We start from the raw sequence: 27,539 nt of genomic DNA on the forward strand, positions 1-27,539 counted from the left end.
GGGAGGCAGTCCGTTCTTAGAAGCCTAGGGGCCGGGCCAAACCAAGCAGACCCTCCTCCCTCACCTTCCTCCCACATCACCTGGAGAACAGGAATTGTGCCCACCAAGTTCTTTTTTTTTTTCCCCCCACCAAGTTCTTATGTTCATTCACTGCTCTAGTACATGTTTGCTACACGATAACTCTGTGTCATCATGTGTCAGGTGCTGGGAAATAGAGGAGACAAAACACTGTCCTGCAAGAAGTCAAGAGCAGAGGTGTGATGGGAAGGGACCTCTGGGTCCTGAATCCCTGCAGCCGGCACAGTGGTTCAGAGACCCTCACACGGTAGACTCCTTCTCAGTCCTGGCTTTATGTGGCCAGAGCTGAGACAAGGGAGGAGGGTACTTCCCTATTGCCTGGAGCATGACCCCAATAATCTGAAAGATGGATTCCCTCTCCCTCCTTCTTCGCACATTTAGGGAGGGGCACCCTCAACTGGGCGCCTGAAAGTGTGTAGGATGCTAGAGCTAATGTACCCAGAGGAGCCCCAGGCCACGTTAGGACCTCGCCAGAGCAGCATAATACTTACCTCCAGTTCACTGATGATGACTATGGTGCTTTGAGATGTGAAGGGGCTTCTCCGAGGCCTTGAAGAAGTGGGTACCAGAGCCAGGGCTACAGCCCGGGTCTTCCGGCTTCTGGGCTGTTCCCACAAGATGGTTAAGTACCTCCCATCCATCCCCACCCCCATCCCACCAGGGAGGGCACCTGGAGGCCCTGGCTGGGCTGACCTTACCCAGAGAGTCATTTTATTTAATTAATTTATTTTAAATACATTTTTATTGAATTCAGAGAGGAAGGGAGAGGGAGAGAGATACAGAAACATCAATGATGAGAGAGAATCATTGATCAGCTACCTTCTGCACACCCCCTTCTGGGGATCGAGCCCGCAACCCGGGCATGTGCCCTTGACTTGGGGACCCCTCAGTCCACAGGCTGATGCTCTATCCACTGAGCCAAACTGGCTAGGGCCAGGGGGTCATTTTAAAAGAATACATGAATATGTGTTGGCTAGCAGCACGAGGAATATTCTGGAGATGTCCCTTTAGAGGCCTCCCAGGCTCCAAGGTCTGCCCTAGAAGGGCCTCTGGAAGGGAACTTAACTCTAGATAGAGGGGAATCCAGGCTTGGCTTTCCTCCCTGATCCCTTGACATTGCCAGGCCTTCTCTCTTGCCTTTCTATGGCCATTGCTCCTTTTCCTGGGAGCCCTTTCCTCCTCTTCTTAGAGAACTCTTTGAAATTCTACCAAACTAAGCCCTCTCAGCCCCCCAGACCCGTGCACACCTCTTAGTGATGAAACTGTAAACAGCTAGGTACTTAATTGGCAGTGATTCCAAGGCCTGCCTTCCAGAAGGGGACCGTGTCATTGCCGGCATCTTTAGTCAATCGCCAGGCGTTTATTGAGTGCTTACTGTGTGCCAAGCACCTTGCTGGGTGGCATGAGAGACCCTCAGAAGCAGGTCAATTCCCTGGTTCAAGGAACTTACAATCTAGTTGAGAAGAAAGAGGAAAGATAAGGGTGCAAAGGCCACAGCCCCGGCCAAGACTTATTCCAGGGAGAGGATAGGTGGCATCTGGCAAGCTAGACTGGAAGGACATCTCTCGGCAGGTCTACATCATGACAAAGGAGGATTTCCCCAGGCAGAGGGGATGGGAGCAGTGGATTTCAAGGGGAAGAACTGGAAGGGCCAAGGCTCTGGCCTTGGGCTTGCGTGGGGTATGCATCTGGCAAGTGTAGCAAGACCTGGCTGAAAAGAAGGGCTGGGACAGGGTGTGGAGGACTTGGGGAGTGGTCGTTGGACTTGCTTGAAATGGCATCATGGACCAAAGGGCGCTTTCCCGCACAGTGTGGAAGGTCCCTAATTCCCCACTGAGGCCCAGGGTGAGAGGTCCAGCTTCTCAATGGCTGAGCAATCCACAAAGTCGTGGGGGTAGCTGTTGGCCTGGAATGGGTTGGGCGGGACTTTGGTGATGTGGGTGTTGTCGCAGACAAGGCGTGAGAAGGACATTTTCTGTAGAGAGTCCCGCTGCTTCTCCGTGAAGACCCCAGGGTTCTCCCACCAGAACCTGCAGAAACAGCAGCACGGTCTGTATAGACAGTCCAGCTGTTGGCCCTTCCCTGCTCGGCCAGCGGGGAAGGAAGGAGGTCACGGGGAACATGCTGAGGTCTGTGTTAGTCCTCACGCAGGAGGTGGGGACACCCACCTCGGGGAAGGGGCTGCCCTCCTCTGCCCTCCCACTGAGGTCTCACTTACCTATCTCCATCTCGAATCTGCTGGAACTGTTTCCCCAGCAGGCAGGCCAGGAGAGACCCCACCCGGCCCCTTTCTACCAGGGGCTCAGCAATGCCCCCAATCCAGATGTCAATGTTGCTAGGGGTCCCATAGAGATCCAGTAACTTCTTAGCCAGCATTTTGTTCTTCAGCACAGCACCCAGCTCTGCCCGTGTCTGGGGCTGCCAGAGGCCACAGAAGCCTCTCCAGGAGTTATACCCTAGGCAGAGAGAGTGACGCTGTCTCATCCCAGGGACTACTTGTCCAAAGCCCCCCTTACGGACATCCCCACTCCAGTTCCATCAGCTCCAGAGAGTCTAGCTTTTGTGATGAGGTTCCACCGTTTTCTACCTGTGGTACGTCAGTCTCAAGAGGGCTAGCAGGTTATGTGGGTCCAGACCCTATCCTAAGCACGTATGGAAACTGGAGAACAGAGATGTTAGGTAACTTGCCTGAGGTCACATAGCTAGAACTGGCACAGGTGGAATTTGAATCCAGGTAGTCTGGCTCTTAATTATAACAGTAAATTGCCTCCCCTAGGTCTAAAAGAAAGGCCCCGTAGTCATCAGTTTCTCTCTGTTCTTTTCTAAATTTTTTCTGGGCTTTCAATCTGGTTTTATAAGTCAGTTGGTGATCTCTTTCATTTGGGAATCTCCAAAATGGTACCAGATATGTTCTCTTGTTTCTACATTAGGGAGAATGGGCGATTCTATTTCACAGATGAGCAAATGAGTTTTAAAAATCGGCATATCTGCCTTCTCTTTTAGAATTGATCCGATCCTCAGGATGATAGAAGAGAGTCCTCTAGAACCCCAGCAAGCAGCTTAATGTTCCCCAGGCCAGGTCAGACCCAGGCCCACTCACCAGGCATCCCGTGGTCCCGGCCACGCTGTATGTTAATGGCAGCCAGGTCGAAGCCATGGATCTTGTGAGTGGGCTGGAAAAGCTTGTTGCGCAGCTCTCCCGTCATCATTTTATCCTGCTTCGTCAACTTGGACTTCTTGGCCAGTAGGCCCCGTACCAGAGGGTCAATTCCACCTGCAAGGCACCTGGGGATGAGGGGAGGGTGGGGGCATCTTCCACTACTGATCCCGCCCTCCACCAGACATTTTCTCTCAGGTTAAAGTAGGGCCAACTGAACTCGGGCTGCAAGTGGGGAGAGAAGAGCACAGTGCAGCCTGCAGGGTGTGCTGTTGCGCTGGGGGAGGGGGCAGTCCAGAAGGGCCATTTGTGAAATAATAGCATGAAGATAAGAATCAGAATTTTTTTTTTAAACCCTCACCCGAGAATACGCTTTTCATTGATTCTAGACAGAGAGGGAGAGAAAGAGAAACATTGATGTGAGAGAGAAATATCAGTCGGTGCCTCATACACACAACCCGACTGGATATATCGAACGCGCTACCTGAGTATGTGCCCTGACCAGGTATTGAACCCACCACCCTTGGGTGCATGGGATGATGCTCTAACAGAACACCGGCCAGGGCGAGCTTCAGGAATTTTTCCGAACTCCAGTTCAGAGAGTTGGCTCCTTCTCCTTCCATATGTCCCCTTAAGGAATGGTGCACCATAGGAAAAGGCAGCAGAAATCTATAGAAAAATAGCTCTGACTTGGCACTTAATAGAGGTGGAAAACCCTAGAGGGGAGCAGAGAAGAGCAATTTACTTACCAAACCCATCGATTCTTTCTACAGGGATGAGGGAAGCCTGACACAGGGAAAGGAGGTAGGAAAAACCTGGCACCTTAAAGCCAGATGAGGAAAGAATAATAGCTAGAATTTATTGATCACCTCTTATATGTCAGGAGCTGTTGCTGGGTGCTCTACACGTATATTTAAATTTTTTTTATACCCTAGCGAGATAGGTACTATTATTGTCCACATTTTACAACTGAGGCCCAATGAGGAGAGTTCCCTTACCCAACAACATACAGAAAGTGCCTAGAGTCTGACTTCTAAGCCAGGTTTCCTTAAAAGCAGGCCGCAGGGTGAGACAGCCAGCTGGCAGCTGGCTGAATGGACTCACCATCTTGGACCACCCTCCAGCTGTTGAAGAAGAGGGTGTGCAAGGGGAGCTCTGGTTCTGGACCCCAGGGCTGATAGTCCTCATCCAGGCGGGACACGGTGGAGGGAACCTCCAAGTGGCCGAAGCGGAAAGCAAAGGTGAAGACATTGGAAATCCGGGGGTCCACAGATTGGTTGTAGCCTCTGTAAGGAGGGATCCACTTCTCCATCTCCACACCTAGCACAATGGGTAGGTAGTCCCTAAAGGTGATGATCTGGAAGGAGAAACAAGTCATGAGGAAAGGCTGCGTGCGAGAAAGGCTGCACTATAGAGAGATCAGTTTCTGGTTTTGTTTTACTGAAAACAATGAACTAACATAAATGAAGAATTTTTTCAAAAAAACAGAAAATCTTGCCACCACATAACACAATAATTATATTAATGTTCAGTCTTTCTAATATTTGTCGACACAATATACATTTTTACATAGTTGTAATCCTAGAGAAAGCAAACTTTTGCATTTGGCTTTTTCACTTAACGTTTATCACATTTCTGCCTAACTCACAATGATGTAACTACATGTGTATAACATTCTAGTGCACTCATGGGTCCTTCTCTTTTACTCTTAGGTTGTTTCCAGTTTGTTCAGCAGCACAGACTTTGTGGACGGCATCCTTGGAGCAGGCGGTCTGCTCCTCGGGCTATGGGGAGCAGCAGGAGACAGGATCCTGCTTTTGGCCCAGTGGACTGGCCCAGTTTGATGGCACTGTATCTGAAGGGACGGGGGCAGAGCGGGTCATGTGGGTTTTCATTTTCTACCACGTGCAGAAAAGCAGAGAAAACCCATCTGCAGAGAGAGTGGGGAACAAAGCAGTGGAGAGGGGAGCAGAGAAGAGAGAGGGACAGAGTGGGAGTAGCTGCTTTCATTCCAGATGGTTTCCCATCTCTGGCTCTAACCCTAACTGAGGCCCAACTAGACTCCCTTTCCTGGAGTTCCAGGAGAAACTCTTATCAGCTCCCACTTGCCGCATGTATAGGATTGAACCAGTCCTGAACATTGCACTAGCCTGAGTGGGTTTCTTTTTCTTGTCCAAAAAGCCTTACTATGGATGGAATTGTGTCCCCCTGAAATTCACGTGTTGAAGCTCTGACTGTGTTCGGAGATTGGGCCTGTAAAGAGGTAATTAAGGTTAAATGAGGTCATAAGGGTGGAGACCTAAACCAATAGGACCAGTGTCCTTATAAGAAGAGGGAGAGACACCAGGTTGGAGCATGCTCAGAGGAAAGACCATGTGAGGGCACAGAGGAAAGGCAGCCATCTTGCAAGCCAAGGCAAGAGGCCTCATGAGAAACCAAGCCTGCTAACACTTTGATTTTCCAGCTTCCAGAACTGTGAAAAAATAAATTCCTGGCAGCCTGCATAAACTAATACAAGCCTAAACTCAGATAATGTTTAGGTAGATAGTTTTTATTCTTTGGATAATTTCCTACAAATATCTTCAGCAGGATGAACCTCAAGGAAGTTATTCTAAATGTAAAAAGCCAGTCTCAAAAGGATTCATATTGCATGATTTCATTCATGTCACATTCATGAAATAACATAACTGTAGAGATGGAGGACAGATTAGCGGTTGCCAAGGGTTAGGGGTATGGCAAGGAGAGGGTGGATGTGACTATTAAGGGTATCATAAGGGAGTTTTGTGGTTATGGTGGAGTTAAGCATCTTTATTGTGGTGGTGGTTACATGAACCGACATATGTGATAAAATTGCATGGAGCTACACACACCCACACACACATACATGCATGATTTTATTTATAACTGGTACGATCTGAATAAATGCTATGGTTTGTATCAATGTTAACTTCCTGCTTTTGATATTGTACCATAGTTATACATAATGTTGGCATTGGGGGAGGCTGGGTGCATGTACATTTTTTTTTACAACTTCTTGAGAATCAACAATTATTTCAAATTTTTTATTTTGGAAATACATACATGATTAATATCAACATATCAAGCTTTCTAAGTCTTTTCTAGTTAGTCAATCAGCCAGTCAACAAGAACAATTGACTATGCCTATGACATGTGGCTTAGGTGCAGAGAATTGAAAAAAAAAGATAATCTAAATAAAGAACCAATATAACTGCTATGTACCAACTCCAGGAGCAATGGAACCCACAGTCCCCTGTAGGCACCAGCACAGAGCATACTGAGTGGCCAACATATGAATGACTCCATTGAATACTCTAGATCCGGAGATTCATTTTGGGGAAGAGAAGTTGAAGAAACAAAAGGGAGGACTTCGAAGACCGAGACAATTGGCAAGAAGCAACAGAGGAGAAGATGGGGAAATGGAGGTGTGAAAAGCAGAGGAGGTAGCCTGAGTGTGGCAGTGAGTAGAGGGAAGAGCCAGGAGGGCCTGTGAGGAAGGTGCTGGGACTCTGTACCTGCACGAAGGCCCCCAGGATTTTCCGGGCTTCCTGGTAGAGCTTCTCTCCATCCCAATGAGGATTGAGTCTCTTCAGCTCCCTGGCCAGCCGGTTGTGCTCTCTGAGAAACAGGGTGTGGGATGTAGCCAGCAGGACATGCTCCGAGGCTCGGGAATCTCCTGAAAGCCCAGAAGGCAAGAAGGTGGGTTCCCCCTGAGCAGCCCCAGAACCCAGTAACCTGCACAAAAACATAAATGATGGTGCCCCCAGGGACCCTTTCCTAAGCCCCTGCCTGTAGTTAACTTAAGGGAAGTCAGATGGAGAGAGAGCAGGGTGGGGATCCATAGGGTTGAATCTCGGCTACACACACACACACACACACACACACACACACACACACACACTTTTTAGGGGGGCAGTGCTTTTTACTGTGTGAAGTAACTTCGAAGGTTTTAGGAATGCAGGTTTGAGGGCAGGAGCCTGGGTGGGGCTGACCTCCTCTGTGTGGTGAAGGAAGAAGAATGTGGAGATGGGGGCTATCAAGAGGGAGAGAGGGCAGGAGGAACAGGATGGGGGGTCAGGTAAATGGCAAAAGACCAGATGTTTCACAAGGGGACTTCTCCGTGTGTCCTCTAATCATCAGGAAAGTCTGTTGAATTCACAAATGCTTGGTCTTAGTGGGTATTTTTGTGGAAAACAGGAAGGGGCTCGGTTTTGTGTCTGGATTGATAGGAGACACGTGTGGACACAGACTCTAAGAGATCTACGAAGAAATCTCTGCCATGCCAGGGTGGGCAGGGGGTTTGTCCTGGAGAGTGAAGTTTTGGGGCAAAGGGAAGGCCTCCAGAAGCCAAAGACAGAGCGGACCAGGAGGGCATGAGCCCCCGAATGAACAGAATTGGGGGGTTTGGTGTGCACAGGCCATATGGATGCGGGCTTTGTGCCAAGCTTATAAAACACCGTAAAAATGTGCATTCCTCTCAATCTAGAACTTCCTCCTCTAGGAAGTTATCTTAATAAAATTATTCCATTGAGCACAAAAATTCATCAACAAGGATGTTCAGTACCTAAAACAACAATAAAAAAATCACAGAAAAACTACAAATGACTTAACTGTCTCCAAGTAAGGTTGGTAAAATAAATTATGGTGATATGTCATGGACTACCAGGCAGCCATTAAAAATCATGTTGCAGAAGAATATTTAAGATGAAATATTAAGTGCAGACACCAGGTTATAGAGCTTTACTGTATGACACTGATTATGTAAAATGATGTAGAACTATATCTATTATAGAAAAAAAAAAACAGAAAGATAGGCATTAAAATGTTAACAATGATTTTCTGTCGATGGTGGAATTTTGTTGATTTTCTTAATGCTTTTCTGGACTCCCTTAATTTTTTTTTAATTTTTTTTTTTTTTTTTACAGTGAACACATGTTCTTAGATTTTGTATTCATCTGGGCCCGTCTGCCAGTCCTGGACGAGTGCCTGAGGCAGTGGTGGCTTGGTGTTCGTTTTGCCAGAAGATGAGGAGAAGAAGCCATGGAAAAGCTGCCTAGAGTCCTCGTGAGGTTTCTCTGGCCTCCCTCTGCTCTCCCTCCCCTTGTCCTGGGGCCCCTCTCTTTCCATCCTAGACTCACCTGTCAGGAAGCAGGGCACGCGGGCAGTGGTGTTGATGAACTCACAGGGGCTTGGCTTCTTGTTGTCAAAGGGCAAGTAGGGCAGCCCGTGGTCCCAGACCTCCTGGTTGACAGCCATGAGGCCCAGGGGGCTGCTGAGGTTGCGGAGGCGGCTGGCCAGGCTGGGCTCGGGGCCATACACGAAGCTGGCATCCAGGAAGGAGGTCAGAGCGTTGATCTGCTCTCGGGCCAGGGTCTGGTAAGGCGGAGTCGGGCAGACAAACCCCGCTCGGAAGAAAGGCATGCACTTTCCTTGAGTCCTCACCTTGGGGTCATCGTGCGGGAGCTGCGGAGAGATTGGGGGTGGGAGACGGGGCAGAGGTGGTACAGCTGGCTCAGGCAACCTCTCTCCTGGGCAGATCTGGATGAAGCTGGCAAAGATGCTGATGGTGTCCTCCTGGGACCTGAGTATCAGACACTGACTCTAGACACCTCCTGCTGATGCTTACACATCCTGGGCCCACGACCCTGAAGTTCATTACATCCTGCTGTGTAAAAGGGCTGAGGGGCATCATTCAACCTTCCAGAGATAGGGCTTCACATTTTTGGTGGAGAGGGTCCTAAGATTCCTGGACAGGGAAGCAGGGCATGAGATAGGAACAAGTTTGCCAATCATTGCTACCAGCAACAGCTACCGTGTATGTGTTTTGTAACTACCATGTGCTAGGCATTTTGCATACGTTCTACTTTGGGTCTTCATAAAACCCCGTAAGGTAGCTAATTCAGGCCCATTTACAGGTGAGAAAACTGAGGCTCAGAAAGGTTAAGTACCTTGCCCCAAAACTTACAAACTTGAAGAGAAAGATGTGAGATTCAGATCCAGATTGGCCTCACTCCACACCTCAGGTTCTTTACATCATACCACATAGCCTTGATTTGTTTGTTGTTTGAGTGAAAAAAAACACAAAACACTCTCTAACCCTAAAATCCATGAATAAGAAGAAAAGGGGCACCGTTGCAAGTTCCTCTCCCTTCCTGCTGGAAATCCCCACAATTTCTGATTCATCCATCAAGTTTTGGCTCTTTTGGGGAGTAGCCTTCCTGGACCTCAAGATGACTTATCACAGCAGAGTCCCACAAACTTTACCGTGTATAAAATGAATCTCCTGGGGATCCTGGTCAATTGTAGGTTCTGTTTCCCCATGCCTGGGATAAGGCTTGCGATTTTACATTTCTCCTGTGCCCCTGTGTGGTGCCGATGCTGCTGGTTGGGGACGTAGACAGCCCTCCCAGAGCTTCCTGATTGCGCCATTAGAGGCTACTTGTCCATTTCCCACACGGGCCCTTTTTCCTCGAGGGAAGGGACAGTGTCTTATTCGCCTTTGAATCTCCAGCACATAGTGCACTGCCTGGCACGAAGTAAATGATTAATGTCTATTTACTGAATAAATGGATGAGGGAATGAATGGACATGTGAGGGCCAGGAAGCTGTCAAATCAGCATTCAAAATCTACTTAGAGAGCCTGGTTGATGGGCCGGAAATGACGTGCCAATCAGGAAGTCAAGGGCTTGTCAGGGCCGCGCAGCTGCAGGGCCTACCACGATGGGGAAGCAGTTGTCTCCCTGCAGACAGTACTTGTCACATTGCGCTTTGGAGTACTCGCTGCTCCCCAGCTCAGTGTCGGGGGCAAAATCCAGGTCGTGGTCCACAATTTGACCCCACTGCATGAAGAGCAGGGACGTGTTTTGGTCCAGAACATCCTCCTCATTCAGGTAGCTGGCAATCTGGTTGGATACCTCACGGGCCTGCGGGCGGGGGAAGGAGGGAAGGGAGGGTTGAAGGAAAAAGTGCTTTGAGGGTTCAGATTCAACTGCATTTTTTTTTTTGAGTTCCTACGATTAAATAAGGTACGCTTACTTAATCCTCATGACAAGCTTGTGAGGTATGTGCACTACCCCCATTTTGTAGATGAAACTGGGTCCTAGAGAGGTGAGGTCAATTCTCCAAGGTCAGCTACAAAGGGCCAGGGATGGGGTTAAACACAGGCCTGTATGACTTGATGGCTTGCAAGGCTAGTGCCCTTTCCACTGGGGAGAAGGAAAACAAAGGCGGCTGCCTGTGAAGTGTCAGGTGTCTGGGAGGAGGAGAGGGAGAGGCTCGGGGAGGGGCTGCCAACTCAGATGAGGCCAAGGGAGAGGCCCTCCAGGCAAACAACAGCTGATGCACTCCGGGGGCCGGGGCAGGGAAAGCAGAAGCAGGATGGGGTAGGGAGGCCATCTGCCTAGGACACCCCAGGGGATCTGGCCCGTGGGCAACTGGGATGTGACAGCCACGTGGCTAGGCTCCGGGCTCTGAGCTCTGCTGCCCTCTCGTGGCACGTTGCGGAACATCGCCAGGCAGCGAGTCCTCAAGTCCACCTCTCCTGCTGCGGCCCCACCGCGCACCCTCTGTCCTCCCACCTATTTCTTCTTCCTTGGTTTATGGGTGGGGAGTGCGTCTCCTCCCCTCTGACTCCCATCCTTCACCCTCCTGCTCGGGCCTCACCAGCGGGATCCGGAAGCCGTTCCGGGTCTTCCCCGGCGTCCACCCGAAGGGCAGGGAGAGCCCGTCCTCGTACTCCGCCGGCAACCAGCGCGCCAGCGCCCTGTTGGCAGCGCCCAGCGCGGGGTTCCTCCTAAAACCGCAGGACCCGCCCTCAGCCGCGGCCAGTCCACTCCCATGAGGAAGGACCGGGAGCCTCTGCCGAGGGAAAGGGGGTGGAGGAGGCGCCTCTCAAACGGAGGGTTTCTGAACTACCCCCACCCCCTGCAGGCGCCGGGCTCCTATGCCCTGGGGAAAGGTGCTGCCTCCGGTGGGATCCGGTGGTCTCTTTAGAAGATGGTGTTGGGAGAGGGTTCCAACAGAACAGATTCCAGTGGCGCACCAAGTTCAGGAGGGTACGGCAGTGGCTGGGCCTGGAATGCCCAAGGGGCAAAGCCCTGGCTGGGCTGGGCTGGGCTGGGCAGGTGGGCAGGACAGGTGGGCTGGGTAAGGCAGGTGGGCTGGGTAAGGCAGGTGGGCAGGGTAGGGCAGGTGGGCTGGGTAGGCAGGTGGGTAAGGCAGGTGGGCAGGGTAGGGCAGGTGGGCTGGGTAAGGCAGGTGGGCAGGACAGGTGGGCTGGGTAAGGCAGGTGGGCTGGGTAAGGCAGGTGGGCAGGGTAGGGCAGGTGGGCTGGGTAAGGCAGGTGGGCTGGGTAAGGCAGGTGGGCAGGGTAGGGCAGGTGGGCTGGGTAGGCAGGTGGGTAAGGCAGGTGGGCAGGGTAGGGCAGGTGGGCTGGGTAAGGCAGGTGGGCTGGGTAAGGCAGGTGGGCAGGGTAAGGCAGGTGGGCTGGGTAAGGCAGGTGGGCAGGGTAGGGCAGGTGGGCTGGGTAGGGCAGGTGGGCTGGGTAAGGCAGGTGGGCTGGGTAAGGCAGGTGGGCAGGGTAAGGCAGGTGGGCAGGGTAGGGCAGGTGGGCTGGGTAGGCAGGTGGGTAAGGCAGGTGGGCAGGGTAGGGCAGGTGGGCTGGGTAAGGCAGGTGGGCAGGACAGGTGGGCTGGGTAAGGCAGGTGGGCTGGGTAAGGCAGGTGGGCAGGGTAGGGCAGGTGGGCTGGGTAAGGCAGGTGGGCTGGGTAAGGCAGGTGGGCAGGGTAGGGCAGGTGGGCTGGGTAGGCAGGTGGGTAAGGCAGGTGGGCAGGGTAGGGCAGGTGGGCTGGGTAAGGCAGGTGGGCTGGGTAAGGCAGGTGGGCAGGGTAAGGCAGGTGGGCTGGGTAAGGCAGGTGGGCAGGGTAGGGCAGGTGGGCTGGGTAAGGCAGGTGGGCTGGGTAGGGCAGGTGGGCTGGGTAAGGCAGGTGGGCTGGGTAAGGCAGGTGGGCTGGGTAAGGCAGGTGGGCAGGGTAGGGCAGGTGGGCTGGGTAAGGCAGGTGGGCTGGGTAAGGCAGGTGGGCAGGACAGGTGGGCTGGGTAAGGCAGGTGGGCTGGGTAAGGCAGGTGGGCAGGGTAGGGCAGGTGGGCTGGGTAAGGCAGGTGGGCTGGGTAAGGCAGGTGGGCAGGGTAGGGCAGGTGGGCTGGGTAGGCAGGTGGGTAAGGCAGGTGGGTAAGGCAGGTGGGCTGGGTAAGGCAGGTGGGCAGGGTAGGGCAGGTGGGCTGGGTAAGGCAGGTGGGCTGGGTAGGGCAGGTGGGCTGGGTAAGGCAGGTGGGTAGGACAGGTGGGCTGGGTAGGCAGGTGGGTAAGGCAGGTGGGCTGGGTAGGCAGGTGGGTAAGGCAGGTGGGCTGGGTAGGGCAGGTGGGCTGGGTAAGGCAGGTGGGCTGGCTGTGGTGGTAGCGAGGGCATGCCCCCCCCCCCCCCCCAGCTACCCAGGCCCACTCACCTGTTGTTGCAGTCTCCGGTAAGGGTGCGGTAGGGGCTGTTGTCGCAGATCACTTCAGGAACAGGGGCCCCACAGCCCACCTCCCAGGAGAGTGCAGTCAAGTCCAGGCCGGGGTCTGAAACAGAAGGGCCGCCCCAGGGGCTGAGTTCTTTCTCCCCTTGGAGGCACTGGGGGAGGCAGGAAAGGGGGACCAGGGGTGAATACATTTTTTGGAATACATTCTATGTCCTAAGCAAGCACTCCTGAGGTGGTTTCTCGTCTAATCCTGACAATTCGTTAAGGTAAGAATTTAAATTCCCATTTTACAGAGAAGAAACCGAGACTATAGTGCTCAGAGACTTGCCTAAGGCCACACAGATAGTAACTGCGCAAGTCCCCAGAATTGTTAGTGATTCTTTGCAAGGTCATTTGAATGGAAGATCTTTCTTTTAGAATAGAAATACCCCCGAGAAGTTAAGCACAAGTTAGTATGAGCTGGTTTGATAAGACTGCTTTCCTTCTAAAGCTTCTCTGACATCTACAGTAGCGAGCAAGCAGGAATCTAGATAGGAAAGATGTTGGGGAGGGACAGGTCATTTTTAAGTGAGGGGCACGTGGTCTCGGGAGAAGTAACATAGTGTGGGGGGGGGAGGGTAGGCATCAGCGGCCTCCATGCGGGCACAGAATGGAGAGAGAGCCAACCTCCTCTGCAGCCTGTGGTTCCTCCCAGCGACTACAGTGAAAGACGGGCGAGGGAATCTGGCCCAAGGGGCTTCTTCAGGGGGACCAGCTGTGAAAGTTTGTGGAGACCGGGGTTCAACCCCCAGCACCTTTGAGTCTCAGAGTCCAAAGGGCTCCCTATTTCTCCTTACCTTGTCCCAGTTTCCTTCTTGGGGAACTTTGGGATTTGCCCAAGTCCTAGGCCGTGTATCTTTCCTCACTGGATGTCAGAACCTGACCCCTTCCTGCATGACTCTCCACGAGCCGTGACATTGGGTCGGGGATGGCGGAGGAGGAACTCACGATCAATCCATCAGCTCATTGTTCCAGCTCCACGTTACCCAGAGCAAGTTGGAAATCTCACTCCTGTGAATACCCCAGACACAGGCGGCTTCAATGCCCCCCTCACAGGCGGGAAGTGGTGCCGCTGGGGTTTGGAACAGGGAGCCCGTGTTTACTGACTTTAGTACTTCCTCTGGATAGAGGCCTCGGAGATGTATACCAAGGACACGAACGCCCTCCCCCCCCCCCCCCCCCATTTGGGGTTGACAGTGTGGCCTTGCTGGGCTTTGAGTTCCTTTCTCTGCCCTCTGAGCCCCGCCTGGCTCTGCAGTTCTGAGAAGGGAGATCAGGGGTGCTTCTCTGAGGAACAGCTCTTCAGAGGGAACGAGCTTTTGGTGTCTTCCGCTCTCTCCTGAGAGGAGATGCCCCCTTCCTGCCATCAGCGGGCGCCTGGGTTTTCCGTACCTGTGACATTGATTGGGGTCGCCTTCGGCCTCAGTCTCTTTAAGGACTCCTCCCACACCTGCCCGTGGCGGATGGCTGTGCGCGTCCGGCCCTTGGCATGCTTGAGGTACTCTGAGAGCTGTTGGGTGGTGGCTGCCTTATTGCTCATGGAAGTCTTCAGCCTACGGTGAAGAGCAAGGGTGCGGGGGGAGTCATGACCGGGCCCCCTGGGCTCTGACCTGTAGAAGGGGTGTGAGGTGGTGTGTGTAGGGGGAGGCCATGACGGTGTGCTTTCAGGATCTTTGCTCAGTTCTCTTCTGATGCCTCTGGAAAAGCTATTCTGGGAGGAGGAAGCTGCCGTGTGCCTTTAAGCTTCGTCAGGTCTGGCTCTGGGAGAGGAACGGCAGATGGACCGAGTGCTGCCTGGATTAGAACCAGAGGGTTGTGGCTGTGCTGACTGTGGCAGAATCGATTGGGGAACCTTAAAAACACCTGAGTCCCAGGACATATAGATTCAGACTGAGGACCCCAGACATGGACCTAGCATCTCACGGCGCCTTGTGGGCTGAGAATTCTAGAAATGGCATGCCCATGAAAGCATTCTTAATCACCTTTGGCCCTAGAGCTGGGGTGGAGTTTGTTTAGATGTGGGCCTAGCGCCCAGCCTCTTGCTGGCCATTTCTTGGGCCAGATGTTAAGCCTTTTTATTCCCTAATTTCCCATGTGTAAAATGAGAAGCCCAATCCCTTTTACTAAGAAGTGTGTGATGATACAGCGATGACCGAGGCAAGGTGGTGTCCGAAAAGTCCCTCCACGAGAACACTCTCCCCTTCCCTGTGCCTCAGTTTCCTCATGCCTGAGATGAAGGGGTTCTCTGAGGTCATCTGCAATATTGGACGAGGCTCGAATTCACACAAAAGACAACGCTGCTTTAGGGGTACAATTCACTGGCTGCAACACCTGGCCTGTCACTATTAACTCTATTTCAAGTGTGAGGGGACACGGGGTCTCAGCCTGAGGGGTTATGTGGGCATGTGGGGCAAGCATAGGGACTGCGATAACTGGGCTCTAATCACCAGGCCTATCCCCTTCCAGCCTGCCCCAACCTTGATAAAAAAGGAACCCGAACCTCTTTCCTGCCTCAGGACCTTTGCCTTTGCTGTTCCAGTCTCTGGAATGCTATCCCTCTGCCTCTCCACAGGGCTGGCTCCTTCTCATCCTCCGTCCAGCTTCCCTGACTCCTGTACCTGCATAGCAACCATTGCTCTGTTGATGCCTTCATTCCATCGCCAGTCATGATTACCGGATTGTTGATGTGCTTGGGTAACAAGCTGTTTAAATGTGATTTCTTACATCTCCATGAGGCCCCCAAGTCCAAGAACTAATGAATGAAGTCAAGTTCTAAAGCAGGGCTGGTCATCCTATGCATGACTTGCATGGGAGGTGATGAACACTGACTTTGTGGCTTTTATTCTATCCCCAGCTTGGGGCTATAAGAGGATTGGCATTAAGGAGGGAGAGAGAATTTTCATTTGGAAATAGTTGCTGAAATACTAGGTGTTTCCCTCCCCTGCCACCATAGAAACCTTCCTCTTTGTGTCTCAAATACCTGATCCGGGAATCCAGGAAGGCCTTGTTGACTTGGACCTTGACCTGACTCACAACATAAGATATGGTAGCAGTCCTGGTGGCCTGTGCTTGGAGGGGGAGAAACAGCAGCAGGGTATCAGATACCATTCCTTGGAGATGCCCTCTGCTTCTGTCCCTCCTTCTCATCCACTTCCCTCCACCCCCTCAAATCTGAGCAAGCAGAAGATCAAGATTAGGAAACTTTCTATCTTTCTCTCCCTCTCCCTTCCTCTGTGAAATCAATCTATATATATAAAAAGCTAAGTGACCATCCATCTGTCTGTCAGTCTAATCAACTGGCCAGCCGGCTGGCCAGTACAGATGATGTGCACTGGCAATTTAAAAATAAACATTGACTCTTGCATACAAGATACATATAAAGCTCTTGCTGGTGCCAATTGCATGTGTGTGTTTCGATCTGTCTTGTCGGTCATGAATTTGGTTGACATTTCTATTATAGAGAAAGGGCGAATAGCAATCTATATATATATAAAAGCCCAAGTGACCGGAATGACTGGAACGACCAGTTCTATGATGTGCACTGACCACCAGAGGGCAGACGCTCAATGCAGGAGCTGCCCCCTCGTGGTCAGTGCACTCCCCCAGCCAACCTCCCCCCGTTGGGCAGGCCCCGGCCAGCAGCCAGCAGGCCCCAAGTGGCCCGGCCCTGATTGGGACTGGGTGAGACAGCCCAATAGGCCCTGATTGCTGGCCAGGCCTAGGGACCCCACCCGTGCATGAATTTTGTGCACGAGGCCTCTAGGATTAAAATATTTCTTCTAATTAATTTCCTTTCAATGTGCATTAATCCGTGCACCAGGCCACTAGTAATAATAATAAAAAAAATCAGGTGCCTATACTTGTATAGAAGGATTTCTGGTACCAATAATTAACCAATCAGAAGCAACCTTATGTGATGTGACGAATAAGATGCAACTCTATTATATGACATATATTTATGGTTCAAGACAGGGCATTCACACTTGACTGCTATCGTTATGTTGACCGTTGTCATTTTTTTAATTTGACAATCTAAGGGAAAAGAAGTCAGAGCCTTAAATAGTATGGTATTGCATGTTTTAAAAATTCTTGCGGCACACCGGCTGAAAATTGCTGCTCTGGAGTCTTCAGAGGAGCGTCCTGCTGGCACCTTGATTTTGGATTTCTAACCTCCTAAACTGTCGGAAAATAACTTTCTGTTGTCTTAAGCCGACTAGTTTGTGGTCCTTTGCTGCGTAGCCCCAGGAAAACAATACAGGGAGGCACTTACCACTTGTGGCAGATGCTGCAGCGTGGAGCAAGGTCAGGGAAGCTAGGAGGCCTGGGACACAGAGAAGGGCCCGCATCGCTGAAACAAGATACAGATCATGGTGTGAGCCTTGCAAAGCCCCCGAAAGGGGTTGGTAAAGCAGAGAAGCCCCAGGGACACCAGACACCCTAACATTGGAACAGAGAAGGGGGAGCTACAGTAACAGCATCTGCCATATGTGCAGGCCCATGCTAGGTGCTAGAATGAGGCAGTGGGAGGGAAAGAACTCAGGCTTTGGGGGTTGGAGATCCTGAGTTGTGGTTCTGCATTTGCCCTAAGTAGCTCTATGACACTGGGCAGGTTCCTTAATTTACTATCTCTGGGCCCCTGGCCTGCCAAGTGAGGAGGGTTGGACCAAGTGATCCAGGACTTTTTATTGTGTCCTGACAGCCAGTCACTGAGATCCTGTACCCGTCTTGCCACCTACCTGTCTCGAAGAGAAATGCTGTTACCAAACCTGGAACATGTCTGTGGGTTCCCTCCCTCTTTCCCCTCAGGATATATTGCTCCTTACAAGCCATCCTCTGGCCCAGCACTGGGGAACTGTGCTCTAGAAGCAGACACTCAGCAATTCCCTTCAGACCTGGCAGGGGCTTCACCTCCCTCAAAAAGCCAATTTGATGGGAACACAGGAATGAAAGTTGTGGCAATGCTCAGACTCCTCTGAGCCCACAGCTGTGTCCCAGGCGGCCTGGAGAGATTCCAGCTCCTTTTGTTATGAGCTTTAACTTGGAACCTGAATCCTCAGGCTAAAACCTGTGCAGATTTGTTTGCTGATGGGGGCTTAGGGGATTAGAGTGTTCGTTAGGTTTGGCGGAATAGACCTTAAACATCTTTTGAGGAGATTCTAGCTCCAGCCCAGGGAGGTGTCCATATGCAGATGGAATGATCACGTGTTTAGACTACGTTCTTGGCAGGCCCTCTGCTTGCACAAGAGGGCATAATTCTCCCCTCAATGTGTGTTCACTGGTGGACTCCATAAACATGTCAAGGAGAACATTCTCAGATTGGCTGTCCCCTCCATACCTGCTCGAAGCTCCCAAAGAGAAATTATAGTTCAGGAGCTTTGCCTGAGAGACCACCCAGGCAGTCTTCCAGACACTGTCTAGATAATAGCCCCTTGATTAGGCCAGACCAGAAAAGAAGAACTGGTCATTTCAGCCTTTCTCACACTCCCTCAATCTTTCCTTATGCCATTTTATGGTCCCCCTAATAATTTTTGTCTTGTTATAAGCTAACTCTAGAAAAAAAGGCAAGGTAAGAACAAATAACTCTGGCCAAGATTCTCCCTGGCAATTAGTTGTTTTTTTCTGAGAGGAGTTCTCAAAGGATTTGACCCCTTGATGGGTTCCTGTCCTTATACCTATATGGGCCCAAGTAGAACCAGAGTCCTCTTTGTGACTCAAGGAGACCATTGAGCCAGCAGAAACCTACCTTTTCAGCCAAACAAAGAGAATGGTTTTGGAGTAAAAGGTATCATCTATAATAATAAAAGGGTAATATGCTAAATAGATGGGACGTCCTTCCTGAGGAAGCCAGGGCCAGAGGGAAGCAGCCCGGGTCCTGGGTGCCTGCTGGTGGCTGGAGGAAGAAAGCAGCCTGGGTCCCAGGTGCCTGCTGGCGGCCAGAGGGAATTTTCGTGCATTGGGCCTCTAGTTTATATATAAATATATATAAAAGCCTAAGCGACTGCTCAACTGCTCGACTGGTAGCTATGACACTCACTGACCACCGGGGGGCAAATGCTTAATGCAGGAGCTGCCCCCTGATGGTCAGTGCGCTCCCATAGTGGGAGCGCCACTCAACTGACCGATGGCTGGCCACCGCAGCCCAGAGACCACAGCAGAGCAGCAGCAAGCCTACCGAGCAGAGGCAGCAGGCGCAGTGGGGCTGGGATGAGCAGGAGCAGCAGGCAGGAGCGGCAGGCAGCATTGGACTGCCGGTTTGGGCTGATTCCTGCAGGCCATCCCAAGGGACCCCACCCGTGCACAAATCTGTGCACCAGGCCTCTAGTGTGTGTGTGTATGTGTATGTGTATATATATATAATTTTTTTTTATCCAGCTCACATATCACTGTTTTCATGTCTGTTTCCCCTATCAGGCCATGAGCTCCTCAAGAGATATGTCCTATTTGTTTGTTTCTCAAGCACCCAAGCCTAGTGTCAGTACTTAATAGGTGTTGGGTCCATGCTGAATGAAAGAAATTCCTAGAGCGGAAAAGTTCAGCACCTGGATGGTGCAGTGGAAGAGGGTGGTGACTGTCCCTTAGCAGGCTTCTCACACCTGGATGAGCCTATTAATCACCTGGGGATCATGTTAAATGCAGATTCTGATTCGGGGTCCTAGAGGGGCCCAAGAGTTTGTACTTCTAACAAGCTCCCAGGTGGTGCCGATGCTGCTCGCCTACAGATCACACTCTGAAAACTAAGGCCTTCCAGAGTCTGGCTCTCACACTTGCTGAGAAATTACCAAGGAGGCTGCAGGAAGACCTGAGAAAGGAAGGCGTCAGTGGGATTCTTTTTCATGAATGGTGAGAGCTCTGTTGAGGGTGGTGGGTGAGTCAGTAGGAAAACCAACGAACATCCCAAACACCCCCAAGAATGTTCTATTTGATCTTTGGAGCAACACCAGGATCAGGAGAAGAATGGAGTGGAGATAGCTGTTTTCAAGCCGTCTATAGCAGAAACAACCCTTTATCTCAGCCACCTAACCACATAAAAAACAATGTGATTCAACTGCTTCATCCACCCCAAAATCAAACCTATCTCATATTGCTGCAATTCATACACTTGGTTGAGAGCCAACTGTCCAGAGGGCATTGAAGACACCTGGGACTAGACATTCAAGGCTAACTAGATGTTCAAATCTGCTGTAGACATGAGATACTGGAAACAAGATGAAGATCTGACAGCCTTGGCTTAGGAAACCCTTTGAAACACTGCAAATTTTTCATATGATATCACACCAGTCTCAAAAATACTACATAGAGCATCATTCTGTTATTATTTTCTCCCCCCGCCAACTTTCTGTGTGCCCTGAACACGTGTCCTTGCCCCATGATTCTTACCTGCCAAATGCGTTGGTCTCCTGTAGATTCTAATCACATTCTCCCGTACATAAAACAGGGATGACCTACCATAGTGGCTGCCAAATCTGAGACCAGAAAATGCTCCAACAAGTCCAAATCCCATACCAAGCTTTCTGAGAAGCCTTTAGGAAATGTCATCATCAACTTTGCAGAAACTAGGAAAAATTAAAGGGAATGATTCTTACCTGCCAAATGCGTTGGTCTCCTGTAGAAGCCAGGGGAGTTGCTCTGCTTAGAGGAACTCGTCTTTTATAACTGCTACCGAGAATTTATTTCTGGGAAAGGCCCAGAAGGAAATATTTTGAGGGGCTGATGTGGTTTGGAGGAGAGGCTCAGGTTCAGCAGGAAACACCCCGTGACTCCAGGCAGATGCATGAGGAAACTGCAGAATAGCAGGGATTGGCTGATGCAATATCACTGGCTCTGGGTGAAGTAGATCCTCTTCTTCCCACTTTCCAGGTTAAACACATGGCCCTGATGCCGTCATGGAAGGCAAAACTCCAAACTTTGAGCAGGCTGTCCCTTGTAAGCCCTTAATGAGACCTGAATCACTCTTAAAACTAGAAACAAATAAATGGCTCTCCTCCCATTCCCTTATTCCCTGCCATTTGATCCTTGCCTTGCCTTTCACCCAATCCATTGTGGAGGCCAATAGATTCACCTTTTGGTTTTAAAGTGATTAGGAAATGTTGACTTTTTCTTTTGGGGTTCAAAATTTCAAAATACTGCTGCTTTTTGGCCACAAGAGAGGTGAGAAGAGGCCTGGACTTGACGTCAGGGCAGTGGTTAAGTCTCTGCCTCTGTCACTGCATGGCTCTGGGCAAGTCACTTCACCTTCTGATGCCTCATATTCGCTAGTTGCAAAATTGATGGTTGGTTTAGACGATTTTGATGATTCTATGACTTCATGCCTGCCATAGGATGGCCCATTAAAAAAACACCAATATCTGGGAGCTTATTGATTTCAAGCACAAGTATAATGTTATATACTTTCTCTACCTCAATGACTTTGAAATGTCAAGTTCATTAGATCGATAGGAAGGAAACAGCAAGGGTCCAAGAAAACAAAATTTCATGAAAGTTTATTTTACAAGCAGACAATTTAAAACATAAGCCTCTTTATGAAATTACACTTTAGGTTGAAAATCTCTGTGGAGTACTGTCAGGAATTCATCAACCCAAAACCAAATCCTTCTGTTTACCTTCCAAAAAGTGATATCCCCTTTCTCCAGCTGATGGAATGTAGTTAAAAGCTGCTTTCTTGTGATGAATCCAGACAAATGAGCTGGGCATTTCAGAAAGAGGCAGCTGGCCCAGAAAGGTTGAGTGAGGGACTTCAGGATCTTCTTGTTTTCTTGGGAAGACATTTCCACTCCTCGGCCAAGCACTGTTTTTCTTTTACCATTCCCTAAATTTTGGAGCATGCTTCTCAAGGCTCTCCCTTCCAGGTTAATGAAGCTGTGTCTTTATATGGATCTTGAGCTAGTTGGTTCTGAAGGATTTCAAGAAGGAACTTCATCCTGGAAGATCCTACAGGATAATACTGCTTTCCTATGTGCAATGTACAGTGAGATACTGGAGTCGGGTAACAGCCAAATGCAGGTCTGTCTCTTGGTCTCAATCATGTTATGATAAGATATAATATGTCCTAGGTTTATCCTTTTTTGTAATGGGCAGGGACGTATCAGCACCAGATCGGTATAGTCCTGCCTTTGTTTTGAGCATAAAACATACCCGGAGTTCCAGGTTCGATTCCGGTCAAGGGCATGTGCCTTGGTTGCGGGCACATCCCCAGTAGGGGGTGTGCAGGAGGCAGCTGATCGATGTTTCTCTCTCATCGATGTTTCTAACTCTCTATCTCTCTCTCTTCCTCTCTGTGAAACATCAATAAAATATATTTAAAAAAAAAAAAACATACCCGGAAGCAGTCACAGTGGACATGGAATTGTCCTATGGCTAATTTGTATTTTCAGAGCTTTGCTGACATGTGTTGACTTGTGTTAATGGACTTACCTCAATCTAGTTAAATATGTTTAGTACAGTTAGATGTCTCCCCATTAGGAAGTGGCAAATTAGCCTGAGAAGTGGAGACTGGAAGACAGAAAGTCCAGTAAACAACTAAAACAGCCAATAGCTTCTCATCTATCAGCACAGAGATTTCAAGAAATGTTAGTAACAGCAGCAGCAGGAAGTACCCAATGAAAATGAAGTCCATCCCTGGCACATGGCAACACACACACACACACACACACACACACACTCACTTTCTAGGAATTCACAGTTTATAAGTGAGGCTTACCTTGGACATGGTTGGTTTTCTTCTATGCCCTTCCAGAAGTAGAGTTCTGCATACTGCACATGAAACCTTTGGCTAATCAATGGGACACTCACGGTCAGTGACAAAGTGATCACTCTGTTTATATGAGGTGATCGTAGCTCACACACTGGGCCATGGCCTGCCAACCATCCTCACCGTTTCAGGTGCCATCTTCCTTGGAAGCCTAGCCAGTGCCTCCCTCATCTGTCTGTTTGACATCCCAACTCCCCCGGACTGGGCTGTCATTCACAACTTGACAGGTTACTTTTTTTTTCTTTCCTGGCTAAAATGTATTTCCTCTTGTTCATTCCCCAGAACACCAAACAAGTAGGCTTCTTGTCCCCACCATGGCTCCATATGCCAATGTTTATTCTTTCTGGGACTCATCCGTTTGCTCTATCCCAGAGAAGGGAGGAACCTAGGTGCTCTGACATAAGCCATCCAGGCCTCCAGAGGGGTGTTGGAGATGACAAATTTTCTGTGAATGGTGACCCTGGGCAGCACAGGCCCTTGGGAAGGATGGAAACATTGCCAGGCAGCCCCCTTCAGATTGAGGAGGGATTTGGGGAAGAGAAAAATGTCTGGGATGCTTTGTGTGTCTCCCTCAACAGACAGAAAAAGGCTCTGTTGTCTTCTCTAAGTATTTTTTAGGGGGAGGAGTGACTGGATCTTTGGCAGCTTCTGAGACTGGCATAACATCAGGCCTAGTATCAATGAGTTTTTTTCAATTAGCCACAGAATGCTGGAAACTGAAGGGCTGGGTCTTGTTCAGGGCCTCCCCAGGAACCCCCTAGTGGAGTGGGCGGAGGGAATTCCCAAGAACCACTCTGGTGGAGTGAGCAGAATTCTGTCCCTTCCTTGTCTTCATTAACCAAAAGTCCTTTTTTCAATCAAGGCCATTCTTCCATTTCCCATCAGTGTTCTGTATCTTCTTTTCTTTGATCTCCCTCTTAGATATTCACTGAGCACCTACAATTATGTGCTTCCTGCTTTTACCTTTTCTTACTCCCAATTCTTTTTCTTCCCAATTAGCTTACAAATGATGAAATTTGATAAGTTTACCTCATATGAAAAAGGTGCTAGATCTTTCCTGTCTTGTCAGGATAATGTAGGGATAGGGCTGGGGAAAGTGACAGATCTCAGAGCTCAGCCAACATAATCTGACCCAAAAGAAATCCAGAGATGGTCAGGGTAGAGATGGAAGATAAGCCAACTATCATACAAGTCACAAATAAACCCAGGATTTTAAGTATTTTATTATGTGAGGAGTCTGATGAGATATGTTTTGTAGTAAATCCACAGAGAAAATATCATTCCAATATTGTCCTCTGTTGCTCAAGAAAGCACAAGTGGCCCCAGCCGGCATGGCTCAGTGGTTGAGTGTCGACCTATGAACCAGGAGGTCACAGTTCGATTCCCCGTCAGGGCACATGCCTGGGTTGCAGGCTCAATCCCCAGTGAGAGGGGTGCAGGAGGCAGCTGATCAATGATTCTCATCATTGATGTTTCTATCTCCCTCTCCCTCTCCCTTCCTCTTTGAAATAAATTTAAAAAAATTTTTTTTAAAAGAAAGTATGCCTGTGCACTGCATGCACACAGATAAAATACCAAGCAATAAGTGAAAATGCAAGGAGGCTAGATTAGGATTCAGAAAGCCAGGTTCTAGTCTGAGCTTGCTACTCACTGGCCATGTGACCTTGAGGAAGTCACTCTTCATTTGCAGACCTCAACTTTCTTATCAGTAAAAATAAGTGGGTCCACCAAGTAATTTTGGGGTTCCCTTAAGATCTGCGGTTTAGGGTTATGTTGTGAGCCATCAGATCTGGGTCTTAGCAGCAGTCTGCTTCTGCCACGTTGTACAATCTTGTACAAATCACATATCCTCGGTTCTCTTTACACAAAAAGGGAATCAAAATCCTATATATTCACTTTTAGGACCAGCTGGGATGGGGTTTTCTTTAGTGTTGAGGGACAACCAAAATAAAAGAATGAGAGGAATCTTGTTGAGAGAGGGGAAGAAAAATTCTGCTGGGAATATGATTATTCTCTCAGTCACTCTGGCCTGAAACCAGAGAGTCATCTTGGGTGCCTTTACTCTTCTTTTTTCTCTTCTTCCTCCCTCCCATCTCACATCTCAAACACCAATTCCTGTCAATTTGTCCTTCATAAATCTTGTGCATCTGTCACTTCCTTGCCTCCCCACAGAGTTGTCTGCCCTAAATCATCTCAGTTTTGCTCCAGTGCCACACCCTTCTCACTGGTCTCCCTGCCCCCACCTCTCCCTACCCCATGCCTCCTCTACACTAAAGTTTCCACCACTGTGCTCCCCACTACCCGCAGGACATATCTCAAGTTTTAGCGAAGGTTTTATCCTGCCTACCCTCCTATGTCTTCCATCACACATCAATCCTCTACCCCAGCTCTTCATTCCAGCCAAACTAGCTTACTCTTTTCCCCTGGCACTGCTTCTGTGCTTTTCCCTCTGCCTTCCCCACACCTGGCTTGCTCTGTCTCTTCTTGTCCAAGTCCAATGTTTAGATCAAGCTGTAGCTCCTCCATGAAGCCTTTCTACCTGTCAAGCCTTAGAGAGCATTGTACACTGGTGTGTTTTTTTCTCCTCTTCTTTGCTTTTCCTGTTTATTATCTCTTGATGCATCTTTCCTGTTGCCCAAATTAGGTCATTCCTTAAGAGCTCTAAATTATATTGGGCAATCAATAATATTTGTTTTGATGATAAAGATGATGACACTGGTGTAAAATTTAACCTGGCTTAATTTAGTCATTCAAATCCAAGTTCTTGCCTGTCAGTCCTCAAGCTGTTTCTGGAAACCATACCCTAACCTGATGACAATACTGTGTTTAAAGTGTAGCTGGAGTTTCTGGATTATTCTCCTCTCTCTTTTATTTTCCCCAACTTCAGAGCCCTACTGCCCATCCTAAGCTGCACAGAAACAGACAGTCAAGAGATTATGAAGAACATCTGAGTCTTGGTCCCTTTACAGTTGGGAGAAACAGCAGCTCGAACCACTTGTTGAACCTTAAGGTGGAACGTCCACACCTGTTTCCCAGATGGCTAAAGAGTCTTTCAGAAGCAACAGAACCCATGCGCCCCCGTCTCCTGAGGTTCTATCGTTCGGTCTCTGTGGTGGATGGAGGCTGCAGTCCTGAATGGATATCCCTGAGGAGGCACCCCACTCCCCGGCTGACTATCCCAATACTAATGGGTGGTGCCCATTGGGTGCCAGAGTGTGTCCTCTGGGACTTACTGTAAATGGCTGAGTTTTCACTACTTCTTCCTGGGTTTCCACCCAGATGATTTGGGGGTGTGCAAGATTAACATGCTCTGGAAGATTGTGGTGGAGGCTGGAATAGGGTGAGGCGTACTTTGTGGTAATAGAATCCCTTCCACTCAGGTGGGAACCTGGGGAGGGCTAATTGGTTATTTGCCTCTCTCTCTTCTCACAGTGCTAAGAAGGGGACAGTGGCCATGGGAGAGGAGTGAAAATATCCTTACCATCCTGCTTTTTTGTTCTTCTCTTAAGAAATGCAAGCTTTGCAAAATGCTGTAGACTGTCCTTCTGCAAACACTGCTTCTGACATACCTCTAGCAGGGGTACCTGTACCTCTGACCAGAGACCCCTGAAGGGAAATACAGTTTCTTTGATAGCTCACAATTTTTTAAAATTAAGTTTTTATTTCAGAACAGTCTTAGGTTTACAGACTTATTGGGAAAATGGTATAGAGTGCCCATATACCCACACCTAGTTTCCACGATTATTATCATTGTCATCTGATCACTGTGGTACATTTCTCACAAATAATGAACCAACATTGTTACATTATTATCAACTAAACGTTCGAGATCTCACATTTTAACTAAAAAAGGCACCCTTTTGTGTCTTACTCCAGAACTTACCTGCATTTGTTTTTATATAAAAATTTTAAGTTTCCTTCACATCAAGCTAAAATGGACACCCCGAGGAAAGCGGGCCACACTGAGCCTGTGCTCTGTTCTCTGGGCTACTTGGCCCCCGGGGTGTCCAGGCAGCTCCCGCAGTATGAGTCTAGGACAGCGGGCTCAGAGCAAGGTCGGCAGATCTCACTGGGTCCCGACAACCCTGTCCAGAGGCTGTGCAACCCCCGACAATCACTCGCCTCGGAGACCCAGCTTCCTCCTCTGGCAGAAGGAACACAGCGCCAGCCTGTAGGGCAGCTGCTGTGAGGGCCACCCGAGACCATGCACCAGACACGGAGAGCGTGGTGCACGCGTGACAGATGATTATCGGGCTGAGTTCTCAGTCATGGGAGGGGAGCAGCGACTTCAGCAGGAGCTCGTTCTTGAGACATCGTGTTTAGGCCTCATCTGAATCTCTGGTTACAATTCTGAGGAGGTAAAAAACTGAAACTAAGAAAGAAACTGCTTCAATCGCATGTCCTCATTGCTGGCTTGCATTTCACAGACTGGAGGAGGAGGAGGAATTTTCCCCTGAATCCCAGCCCAGTGCCCGGGGCACTGCTACTCCTGATAGGTTGAGTTTAGTACAATTCAGATAATTATTTATTGAGTCATTGCTTGGGTCATCCGAGGATACAAAGATAAATTGAATCTGGTTCTTTTAGGTTCACTGGTTACTGGGGAAGAAAGATATAAAAAGATAATTGCTCATTTCTTGAGCAAGTGCCTACCATGTGCAGGGCACATAAGTTCTGGGGATGCCTTGGGACTCAAAACGGACATTATTTCTGCCTTCATGGAGTTAAAGTAGACAATTTTTTAAAGTCACACTTTAAATGGTATAACTACAAACTGAATGCCAGGAAATAGGGTACATATGACCTGAGGTCATAAGGTGAGGGGCTAACACAGTCAAGGGTGGAGGAGGCTGTTCTGAGCAAGGGGTGTTTGAGGAGTGTATGAAGGACAGTGAGCTCAAGCAAGGGTTGTAGGGAGGGAAGGAAGAATATCAGGCAGAAAGGACACGCTGTGCTTATGTTGATAGAGAACACCCTGTG

At 49.5% G+C, this 27,539-nt stretch overlaps 1 protein-coding gene across 2 annotated transcripts; it reads right to left on the reverse strand.

Moving 5' to 3' along the window:
• Positions 1-1,900: 1,900 nt before the first annotated feature.
• Positions 1,901-17,163, reverse strand: LPO (lactoperoxidase; the record flags this gene model as incomplete). Of its 2 annotated transcripts, XM_079796775.1 has the most annotated exons (12): positions 1,901-2,108; positions 2,297-2,534; positions 3,179-3,352; positions 4,340-4,592; positions 6,769-6,929; positions 8,392-8,716; positions 9,970-10,176; positions 10,916-11,045; positions 12,758-12,872; positions 14,204-14,364; positions 15,792-15,879; positions 17,082-17,163. In XM_079796775.1, the coding sequence occupies 12 exons, from the start codon at positions 17,155-17,157 to the stop codon at positions 1,901-1,903; spliced, it is 2,136 nt and encodes a 711-aa protein (XP_079652901.1). The 2 variants fall into 2 exon arrangements, with proteins under 2 accessions (XP_079652901.1, XP_079652900.1); XM_079796774.1 differs by lacking the exons at positions 14,204-14,364; positions 15,792-15,879 and having other exon boundaries at positions 17,082-17,157.
• Positions 17,164-27,539: the final 10,376 nt, after the last annotated feature.

The sequence above is a fragment of the Cnephaeus nilssonii genome (genome assembly GCF_951640355.1).
Source record: "Cnephaeus nilssonii genome assembly, chromosome: 19".
NCBI classification, from domain to species: Eukaryota; Metazoa; Chordata; class Mammalia; order Chiroptera; family Vespertilionidae; genus Cnephaeus; species Cnephaeus nilssonii.